The sequence below is a fragment of the Nerophis ophidion genome, linkage group LG17, assembly GCF_033978795.1.
Source record: "Nerophis ophidion isolate RoL-2023_Sa linkage group LG17, RoL_Noph_v1.0, whole genome shotgun sequence".
Taxonomy (NCBI): Eukaryota; Metazoa; Chordata; class Actinopteri; order Syngnathiformes; family Syngnathidae; genus Nerophis; species Nerophis ophidion.
The window spans coordinates 37993150-38005328 of NC_084627.1; the positions used below are offsets into that span (position 1 = coordinate 37993150).

At 38.4% G+C, this 12179-nt stretch overlaps 1 protein-coding gene across 2 annotated transcripts in view; it reads right to left on the minus strand.

Moving 5' to 3' along the window:
- Positions 1-11479, minus strand: part of LOC133536409 (protein Niban 2-like) — a 103094-nt gene extending 91615 nt beyond the window's left edge. The window contains exons 1-2 of one of the 2 annotated variants that reach the window (XM_061876903.1): positions 11258-11479; positions 11044-11188 (exon numbers count right to left, since the gene is read on the minus strand). In XM_061876903.1, coding sequence (XP_061732887.1) covers positions 11044-11098 — 55 coding nt within the window. In that variant the 5' untranslated portion in view covers positions 11099-11188; positions 11258-11479. Of the gene's footprint in view, positions 1-11043 lie in introns of both variants that reach the window. The other variant, XM_061876902.1, reaches the window with a different exon arrangement.
- Positions 11480-12179: the final 700 nt, after the last annotated feature.

Here is a 12179-nt window from a genome sequence, read left to right on the forward strand (position 1 = left end):
ATTTGCACAGATTATTCAAGATTCAAGTGTCTTTATTATAAATTTGCTGTGTCCAAGGCACTGAGCATTTACAGTTTTTAGACTAAATTGGGCCGCACCGCATTAGGTTAAAACAATTTCACTGGGGGCTGGGCTGTGTATGTATATATCCATCCATCCATTTTCTACCGCTTGTCCCTATCAGGGTCGCGGGGGTGCTGGAGCCTATCTCAGTTGCATTCGGGCGGATATATATACATATATAAACAATTTGGCAGGGGGCTGGGCTCGGCTGTGTGCATATATATATATATATATATATATATATATATATATATATATATATATATATATATATATATATATATACATACATACATACATATATATATATACATACACACACACACACAAACACACACACACACACACATACATACATACATACATACAGTGGGGCAAAAAAGTATTTAGTCAGCCACCGATTGTGCAAGTTCTCCCACTTACAATGATGACAGAGGTCTATAATTTTCATCATAGGTACACTTCAACCATTAGAGACAGAGGGTGAAAAAAAATCCAGGAATTCACATGGTAGGAATTTTAAATAATTTATTTGTAAATTATGGTGGAAAATAAGTATTTGGTCAACCATTCAAAGCTCTCACTGATGGAAGGAGGTTTTGGCTCCAAATCTCATGATACATGGCCCCATTCATTTTTTCCTTAACACGGATCAATCGTCCTGTCCCCTTAGCAGAAAAACAGCCCCAAAACATGATATTTCCACCCCCATGCTTCACAGTGGGTATGATGTGCTTGGGATGCAACTCAGTATTCTTCTTCCTCCAAACACGACGAGTTGAGTTTATACCAAAAAGTTCTATTTTGGTTTCATCTGACCACATGACATTCTCCCAATCCTCTGCTGTATCATTCATGTATCCAGTTTTGGAATAAACTCAACTCGTCGTGTTTGGCGGGCTGGATTTTGGACGCTGGCGGCACACGATATATATTTTTAGAATTACATTTAGATGCGTTTGTATTTTCTAATATTCTAATTTTCAAAGTTAAATTTGGATGTCCACGCTTTATATTTTCCAAATACAATTTTATTGCGCACCATTAATATTTTCTAAACGGAAAATGTATATGCGCAATTTTTCTTTTTTCAGAATTTTATTACATTTAAATTTAGGACTTTTTGTATCTGAGTTTGTATCACACATTCAATTCCCTTAATCCAATACTTGTATTTTTAATTTACATCAGACCGATTTCCAATATAAATACAGCAGAGGCAGCCAAGAACACGGTGAACCAAAAAGATAACTCAATCTAACAGTTTAAAGGCCTGAGTCAACATCATATTTATATGTCGTGCAGCCTTTATGTCCAAACTGTAAACTTCTACCACAATCCTAAAAGATTTGGCTTACTTATTTTAATCTTTTTACAGCCAGCCTCCCCCTTGCATGCATGGAAGAGTGTCATGACATGGGTCAAGACTGAAACCATTCCACACTGCTCCTCGCTTTCACTCTGCTTCCAGGCCTGCTTGGAATGAATCCCACCACAGAATTTACAATCCACAGTGAGAGGTCGGAGCAATCTGAGACTTAAATAGCAGCCACTACCAATTTATAAAAACATGCTCTTCTTTGGGAAACCTACTTATTATGTCTGGGAAGAAGGCCCACAGCGGACGGGGGAAGCAGTGAAATAGTTTTGGATAAGAGTCAAATACGCTAATATAACATGTGACTCTTTTGTGTACTGAAACGACCGGGGCAAAGTTGGTGGATTGCGTGTTTAAAGCGCGGCCCGGGTGAGATCTTTGGCCGGCTGCTATTCTATTAATTGTCCTTCAGCATGTTCTAGAAAATAAAACTACACCGATACCTCGGTTTTTGGAAAAGATTTTGCCACGTTTTTTTTTGTTTGACTGTCTATAAGATTATAAATTCAACCATGGGACCAGATGTGAGTAGTATTGATCTACATTTACAAAACCCAAAACCAGTGAAATTGGAATTTTGTGTAAATTGTTACAAAAAAAAACAGAATATAATGATTTGCAAATCCTTTTCAACCTATATTCAATTGAATAGACTGCAAAAACAAGTTACTTAACCTTCGAACTGGAAAGCTTTATTATTTTTTTCAAATATTTTAAATACTTTGTGAACAAATGTGTGAGCAAATTGTCGAACGGCTTAAGAACAACATTTCTCAACGAGCTATTGCAAGCGATTTAGGGATTTCACCATCTACGGTTTGTAATATCATCAAAAGGTTCAGAGAATCTGGAGAAATCCCTGCACGTAACATTGAATGCCCAAGACCTTGGATCCCTCAGGCGGTAGTGCATCAAAAAGCGACATCAGTGTGTAAAGGATATCACCACTTGGGGAGAGGAACACCTCAGAAAACCACAGTCAGTAACTACAGTTGGTCGCTGCATCTGTAAGTGCAAGTTTCTGTACTATGCAAAGCCAAAGCCATTTATCAACAACACCCAGAAACGGGCCCGAGGTCATCTAAAATGGACTGGTACAAAGTGGAAAAGTGTTCTGTGGTCTGACGGGTCCACATTTCAAATTGTTTTTGGAAACTGTGGACGTTGTGTCCTCCGGACCAAAGAGAAAAAGAACCATCCGGATTGTTCTATGCGCAAAGTTCAAAAGCCAGCATCTGTGATGGTATGGAGGTGAATTAGTGCCCAAGGCATGGGGAACTTACATATCTGTGAAGGCATCATTAATGCTGAAAGGTACATACAGGTTTTGGAACAACAAATGTTGCCATCCAAGGAACGTTATCAAGGACGCCCCTGCTTATTTCAGAAAGACAATGCCAGGCCACGTATTATAACAGCGTGGCTTCATAGGAAAAGAGTGCGGGTACTAGACTGGCCTGCCTGTAGTCCAGACCTGTCTCCCATTGAAAATGTGTGCCGCAATATAAAGCCTAAAATACCACAACGGAGACCCCGGACTGTTGAACAACTTAAGCTTTGCATCATGCAAGAACGGGAAACAATTTCAAAAACTGGTCTCCTTAGTTCCCAAAAGTTTACGGAGTGTTGTTAAGAGGAAAGGCCATGTAACACAGTGGTAAAAATGCCCCTGTGCCAACTTTTTTGCAATGTGTTGCTGCCATTATATTCTAAGTTAATACTTGCCCCCAAAAAATAAGTTTCTTGGTTCAGACATAAAATATCTTGTCTTTCCTGTCCATTCAATTGAATATAAGTTGAAAAGGATTTGCAAATCATTGTATTCTATTTATATTTACCATTTACACAAAGTGCCAACTTCACTGGATTTTGTATTTATTGAATAACTTGGTCAAAATATTTCAATTTCAACTTGGTCAAAATATTTCAATTTCAACTTGGTCAAAATATTTCAATTTCAAACATACCTACAAACGAGGCATAATGATGCAATATGTACATTAGCATCAATTAACTTGCGGTCATGCAGTGACCAAATATGCCTGATTAGCACACCACACAAGTCAATAAGATCAACAAAGCTCACCTTTGTGCATTCACGCACAGTATAAATCATTTGGTAGACAAAATTAGACAAAGAAGGAAAGGCATAAAACACGTCTTTCTGTGGCAGCGCCGGAGAAAGTTATACATGTAAAAAAAAAACTCAAGTCCTAGTGCACACGACGGTGAGTTCAAGGCCGGCTGAAATTAGTAGGACAAAACAGCGCTCTCCAAATACTCTCATCAGTGAAGCATAAACACGATTATTTTACATACTGGGCTTGTGTTTGGCCTCCTACAAAACCATATTACAACAAAAAATATATTTTCACCCCATTTTTTTTCCCATTTCTATACATTTTTGAAAAAGATGTGGCTCTAGAGCCGCGGTTTGCTGACACCCGCATTAAAGTATTGTCTGTCATTAAATGTGTGACAATCATTGGTACTTTAACTTTAAATATATTGGACTATTTTTTTCATTGTTGTTGCAGAAGGTCGTTAAACAAAATAGTTGTGGTTAGAGTTTTCGCCCTGAGACTGGAATGTGGTGAGTTCAAACCCCGGCCGAGTCATACCAAAGACTATAAAAATGGGACCCATTACCTCCCTGCTTGGAACTCAGCATCAAGGGTTGGAATTGGGGGTTAAATCGCCAAATGATTCCCGGGCGCAGCCACCGCTGCTGCTCACTACTCCCCTCACCTACCAGGGGGTGAACATGGGGATGGGTCAAATGCATGTGATAATTTAACCACACTTAGTGTGTGTGTGTGTGACTATCAGTGGTACTTTAACTTTTAACTTTATAAAACATGTATTTCTGTGGCAGCATCATAGAAAGTCACACATGTAAACAAACAAGTCAGTTTGTTTACAAACTGTGACTCAACAATCCCCAGCAATTGGGCGGTAGGCGGGGTACACCCTGGACAAATTGTAACCCAAATATGTGAAATTAGATCATCTCCTACTGCATCTCACGAGTGTGCCGCGGCACAGTGGTTGAAAAACACTGGATTATACGACCGAAATAAAGTAATATCATTCATTCATCAATCCATTTTCTACCTCTTGTCCCTTTTGGAGTCGCTGGAGCCTATCTCAGTTGCAATCGGGCGGTAGGCGGGAAACACCCTGGACAAGTCGCCACCTCATCGCAGGGCCAACGCATATGGACAGTCCTACTAATTTCAACGGCCCTTGAACTCACCGTTGTGTGGACTGTGACTCAACAGTTTGTTTACATGTATGACTTTCTCTGACGCTGCCACAGAAAGAGGTGTTTTATAAAGTTAAAAGTTAAAGTACTACTGATAGTCTCACACACACACACACACACACACACACACACACACACACACACACACACACACACACACACACACACACACACACACACACACAAACTAGGTGTGGTGAAATGATCCTCTGCATTTGACCCATCCCCATGTTCACCCCCTGGGAGGTGAGGGGAGCAGTGAGCAGCAGCTTCGGCAGCGCTCGGGAATCATTTGGTACAGCCTGGACAAGTTGTAACCCAAATATGTGAAATTAGATCATCCCCCACAGCATCTCACTAGTGTGCCGCGGCACAGTGGCTGAAAAACACTGACTTATACGACCGAGATAAAGTAATATCATTCATTTATAACAAAATAAATAAGACTGAAAGCAAACGTCCCCTGTAGAGGACACTGGTTCTCTGGAATCTGCAAAATAGGACTAATAGTGAAAGGAACCGGACATGTGGCCCCTAAAACAATTTACAGTATTTCCTTGAATTGCCGCCGGGTATATAGTATGCGCCTGTCTAGAATTACTGCCGGGTCAAACTCTTTTCGCAAAATAATTAGCGCATGCTTAGCATTACCGCCGGCTCAGGATTAACGCCGGGTCAAACTAATTTCACAAAATATTATTTTTATTAGCGCATGTCTAGAATTTCCGTCGGGTCAAACCCGATTCTCAAAATAATTAGCATATGCCTAGAATTTCCACCGGGTCAAACTCGTCACGTCACGAGTGACACTTCACCTGTCCTCATTTTCAAAATGGAGGAGTCTGATTTCAATAATTTGAAATCGCATAAAGTGAAGAAGATTAAGAGCTATTCAGTAGGATTTAAGGTCCAAGCTATTGAATATGCTAAAAAGCAGCTATGTTTTATTAATACCGTAGCTGCGTGTGTCAAATATGAGTCATTAAATGACTCTCGCCTCCTGGTGGTAGAGGGCGCTAGTGATCCTTCTTGCGACTACTCGGCTGCAGAAGAAGTGACAACAAGCAGCAAGAGTGAGCAGCGATCGTTTATTTTTTCCTCTCGCTTGCACTTTTAACATGGAGGATTACATATCTAAAATACAACAGTTTTCTAAACTGGACTTTCAATCGAAGCAGTAAGTAATAAAAGGAAGATCTCCTTCGAGACCGACTTTTAAAACTGAAAAAAGATAAGGAAGACTTCTATAAACAAGTTATCGATGCTTTTGATCAGGAGCTGGCATGGACTATATTTATAAGTAAAGTTAAGACCATAATAAGGTTTTTTTTTATCAAATGTGCTTTTCATGATGGTATCCTTACATCACACTCAAAATTTCTACTGCATTCCTTTGGTAAGTGAGAAGAGGTTTTAAAATAATTAGCGCATGCTTACTTTTACCACTTGCCTTTGGTAAGTGCAGGAGTGAGAAGAGGTTTTAAAGGCCTACTGAAACCCACTACTACCGACCACGTGGTCTGATATTTTATATATTAATGATGAAATCTTAACATTGCAACACATGCCAATACGGTCTTTTTAGTTTACTAAATTGCAATTTTAAATTTCCCGCGGAGTTTCTTGTTGAAAACGTCGCGGAATGATGACGCGTGCTTTTGACGTTATTGTTTGGAGCGGACATATTAGCCCAGCACCACTCACGGCTAAAAGTCGTCTCTTTTCATCGCTTAATTACACAGTATTTTAGACATCTGTGTTGCTAAATCTTTTGTAATTTGTTCAATTAATAATGGAGACTATAAAGAACAATGATGTTGGTGGAAAGCGGTGGATTGCAGCTGCCTTTAGCAACCGAAACACAGCCGGTGTTTCTTTGTTTGTTGTGAAGCTTTAACACAGAGCGGTCAAGCGAACATGTTTCTCTACCACATGTCAACCAATTGTGATATTAACTCGGCTCTTACCGGAGACTTCAGCGGATTATGCGACCTTCTCCTGCAGCTGTCAAAAAGGCAGATGTGATCTTGGCTCCTCCATTGGCTTCTCTCAGAGACACTGGCGTTCACCGCAGCCCTCCGACTTCCAGGTATGACTTAATAATCTCACTAAAACACTATTAACACAATAAGCAGATAAGGGATTTTCCCGAATTATCCTAGTAAGTGTGTCTAATAACATCTGAATCGCTTCCACTGCCGCCGCCTCAAGCCATCGCCTTTTCTTTTTCTTTTTTTAGTGTTTCACTCTAACTTTCCTCATCCACAAATCTTTCAGCCTCGCTCAAATTAATGGGGAAATCGGTCCGAATTGCTCCTGTTGCTGGTGGCTATGATTATAAACAATGTGAAGATGTGAAGAGCCCTACAACCCGTGATGTCACATGCACATCGTCTGCTACTTCCGGTACAGGCGAGGCTTTTATATTCGCGACCAAAAGTTGCGAACTTTATCGTCGATGTTCTCTATCAAATCCTTTCAGCAAAAATATGGCAATATTGCGAAATGATCAAGTAGGACACATACAATGGACCTGTTATCCCCGTTTAAATAAGAAAATCTCATTTCAGTAGGCCTTTAAATTAATTAGCACCCCGGCGGCAATTCAAGGAAATACGGTATGTGAAGTTAGATCATCTCCAAAGGCATCTCAATAGTGTGCCGCGGCACAGTGGTTGAAAAACACTGGATTACACGACCAAAATAAAGTAATATCATTCAATCATAATAAAATTAATAAGACCGAAAGCAAACGTCCCCTGTAGAGGACACTGGTTCTCTGGAATCTGCAAAATAAGACTAATAGTGAAAGGAGCCGGACATGTGGCCCCTAAAACAATTAAGTTGAGTATCTGATTTTAGCTGAGATAGGCACCAGCGCCCCCCGCGACCCTAAAGGGAATAAGCGGTAGAAAATGGATGGATGTACCTGATGTATGTTATCAAATATTGCTCTGCTTTGTCGCCTATAAACACGCAGCTATGATGTCCTTACATAACATGGGATTGGATCTTTTAATGGACAAACTGTATCAAAGTGACCCTCACGACCTTTCGTTTTTGTGGAAAAGTTTGGGCTCCCCTGAGTTATGAATGATATCGGCATCCTTCTTGGCGACATGACGATAGCGATATCACTCATCATATTTAGTGGGCTGTGAATCTTTGGGTGTCCCACTATTCGAATCAATATCGACTCTTGGGGTCGCGATTCAATTATATATCGATTTTTTTTTCGATTCAACGCGATTCTCGATTCAAAAACGATATTTTTCCGATTCAAACCAATTCTGTATTCATTCGATACATGGGAAATCCTCAGTCTGCTGACATGAAAGCAGAGTAGTAGATTATTGTAAAAAGCTTTTATAATTGTAAAGGACAAGGTTTTATCAACTGATTGCAATAATATAAATTTGTTTGAACTATTAAACGAACCAAAAATATGACTTATTTTATCTTTGTGAAAACATTGGACACAGTGTGTTGTTAACACACTATTGTTCTTTTTTTTTTATTTTTATAAATGTCTAAGGATAATATCAATGAGGCTCCCCTGAGTTATGAATGATATCGGCATCCTTCTTGCCGACATGACGTTAGCGATATCACTCATCGTATTTAGTATGGCTGCGAATGTTTGGGTGTCCCACGATTCGATTCAATATCATTTCTTGGGGTCGCAATTCGATTATATATCGATTTTTTCGATTCAACAAGATTCTCTATTCAAAAACGATATTTTTCCGATTCAAAACAATTCTGTATTCATTCAATACATGGGAAATCCTCAGTCTGCTGACATGAAAGCAGGGTAGTAGATTATTGTAAAAAGCTTTTATAATTGTAAATGACAATGTTTTATCAACTGATTGCAATAATGTAAATTTGTTTTAACTATTAAACGAACCAAAAATATGACTTATTTTATCTTTGTAAAAACATTGGACAGTGTGTTGTTAACACACTATTGTTCTTTTTTTTAAAATTTTATGAATGTCTAATTGTAATGTCAATGAGGCTCCCCTGAGTTATGAATGATATCGGCATACTTCTTGCCGACATGACGATAGCGATATCACTCATATTTAGTAGGGCTGCGAATCTTTGGCTGTCCCACGATTCGATTCAATATTGGTTCTTGGGGTCGCGATTCGATTATATATCGATTTTTTTTTTCCGATTCAACGCGATGCTCGATGCAAAAACGATATTTTTTCGATTCAAAACAATTCTGTATTCATTCAATACAGTCTGCTGACATGAAAGCAGAGTAGTAGATTATTGAAAAAAGCTTTAATAATTGTAAAGGACAATGTTTTATCAACTGATTGCAATAATGTAAATTTGTTTTAACTATTAAACGAACCAAAAATATGACTTATTTTATCTTTGTGAAAACATTGGACACAGTGTGTTAAGCCACTGTGACACTACTGTTCTTTTTTTTTATTTTTTATAAATGTCTAATGAAAATGTCAATGAGGCTCCCCTGAGTTATGAATGATATCGGCATCCTTCTTGCCGACATGACGTTAGCGATATCACTCATCATATTTAGTATGGCTGCGAATCTTTGGGTGTCCCACGATTCGATTCAATATCGATTCTCGGGGTCACAATCCGATTATATATCGATTTTTTCGATTCAACAAGATTCTCTATTCAAAAACGATATTTTTCCGATTCAAAACAATTCTGTATTCATTCAATACATGGGAAATCCACAGTCTGCTGACATGAAAGCAGAGTAGTAGATTATTGTAAAAAGCTTTTATAATTGTAAAGGACAATGTTTTATCAACTGATATCAATAATGTAAATTTGTTTTAACTATTAAACGAACCAAAAATATGACTTATTTTATCTTTGTAAAAACATTGGACAGTGTGTTGTTAACACACTATTGTTCTGTTTTTTTTATTTTTATAAATGTCTAATGGTAATGTCAATGAGGCTCCCATGAGTTATGAATGATATCGGCATACTTCTTGCCTACATGACGATAGCGATATCACTCATCATATTTAGTAGGGCTGCGAATCTTTGGGTGTCCCACAATTCGATTCAATATCGATTCTTGGGGTCGTGATTCGATTATATATCGATTTTTTTCGATTCAACGCGATTTTCGATTCAAAAACGATATTTTTCCGATTCAAAACAATTTTGTATTCATTCGATACATGGGAAATCCTCAGTCTGCTGACATGAAAGCAGGGTAGTAGATTATTGTAAAAAGCTTTTATAATTGTAAAGGACAATGTTTTATCAACTGATTGCAATAATGTAAATTTGTTTTAACTATTAAACGAACCAAAAACATGACTTATTTTATCTTTGTGAAAACATTGGACACAGTGTGTTGTTAACACACTATTGTTCTTTTTTTTAAATGTTTTATAAATGTCTAATGAGAATATCAATGAGGCTCCCCTGAGTTATGAATGATATCGGCATCCTTCTTGCCTACATGACGATAGCGATATCACTCATCATATTTAGTATGGCTGCGAATCTTTCGGTGTACCACGATTCGATTCAATATCGATTCTTGGGGTCGCGATTCGATTATATATCGATTTTTTTCGATTCAACGCGACTCTCGATTCAAAAACAATATTTTTCCGATTCAGAACAAATCTGTATTCATTCAATACATGGGAAATCCTCAGTCTGCTGACATGAAAGCAGAGTAGTAGATTATTGTAAAAAGATTTAATAATTGTAAAGGACAATGTTTTATCAACTGATTGCAATAATGTAAATTTAACTATTAAACGAACCAAAAATATGACTTATTTTATCTTTGTGAAAACATTGGACACAGTGTGTTAAGCCACTGTGACACTATTGTTCTTTTTTTTATTTTTATAAATGTCTAATGATAATGTCAATGAGGGATTTTTAATCACTGCTATGCTGTAATTATATCTCATATTGATACTGTTGATAATATTCATTTTTGTTTCACTACTTTTGGTTTGTTCTGTGTCTCCTTTCAATTGCTCTGTTTATTGCCGTTCTGAGTGTTGCCGGGTCAGGTTCGGTTTTGGAATTGGATTGCATTGTTATGGTATTGCTGGGTATTGTTTTGTTGGATTGATAAAAAGGAAACAAAAAAATAAAAAAAATCGATTAAAAAAAAAAGAAAGAAAGAGAATCAATTCTGAATAGCACAATGTGAGAATCGCGATTCGTATCCGAATCGATTTTCCCCACACTTCTAATATTTAGGTTATCGCGGTAACAAAACTAGCGGCGTTAGCATGGTTGATTTAGTGAAGCGAAAATAACACAAAGGCGTTGTTGGATATAAACAACATTAATCAATTACCTGTAATCATCTCCCGCTTGCTTTCATCCAGGTGAGATGAGACGACGTCCCCCATGGCTGCTACAGAACCTTCCGACGTCTCGGGTCAGGATCCGGAAGGGTTTCGGGAGAGTATTTCCACTCGGAACGCAATGAACTATTCGAGCTAAAAAATAGAATTAAAAATAAAATTAAAAAAACTACCGGCGACGAGGGAATGAATCGTGTGTGTCACCCCCGGAGAGTGGCGAGGTCTCGGCGCTGAAGTGTCGACTCTGCTCGGGGTTTTGTTCCCTCCGTGACAACACCCAGGCGGGGAGGAGAAGGAGGAGGAGGCGAACACACTGGCTGGTTGTGCTTCAGAGAGGCGGGGCACACCTTGTGGACGCCATCACTGGTCCAACGTGTTAAGGCGGCCCTGCGTAGTTAGGGTGTGTCTTCTTCCCCGGCTGCTCGGTTTCACTACTGTCGGTTTTTTGTTTTTTTTGTACCCCGCTGTTGTCGCTGGAAGGACACACGCGTTGGACATCTTGTTGAAAAAAATACTATATGACGTTTAACGTACGTCACACAGTATGTCGTGTCTGACTCGACAAACGCGTTACGTTAAGTCAAGGGTGTCCAAAGTGTGGCCCGCAGAGAATTTTTTTAACGGCCCAACGGCACATTTTAAAAATACGATTAAAAAAGCAAAACATATAAAGTGGTAAAAAAAAAAAGAAAGAGCAAAGAGGTGAAATTTAACAAGAAAATGTTGCAATTTTGACTCTAATAACATAAAGCTGCCATGCAGGCTGTTTCTTTCAGTGACAATGATGACTATGAGAAACCTTGGAGAGGACCCCCGCCCTCCCCGTCAGGTGACCGAAAGCAATGTTAGTCAAATTATTTTTAGTATTATAGGCTTAAATCTCTAGATCAGGGCTGCCCACACTTTTTCTGCAGGCGAGCTACTTTTCAATTGACCAACTCGAGGGGATCTACCTCATTTATATATATCATTTATATTTATTTATTTATGAAAGAGACATTTTTGTAAACAAGTTAAATGTGTTTAATGATAATACAAGCATGTGTAACACATATAGATGTCTTTCTTTCACGAAGACAAGAATATAAGTTGGTGTATTAACTGATTCTGATGACTTGCATTGATT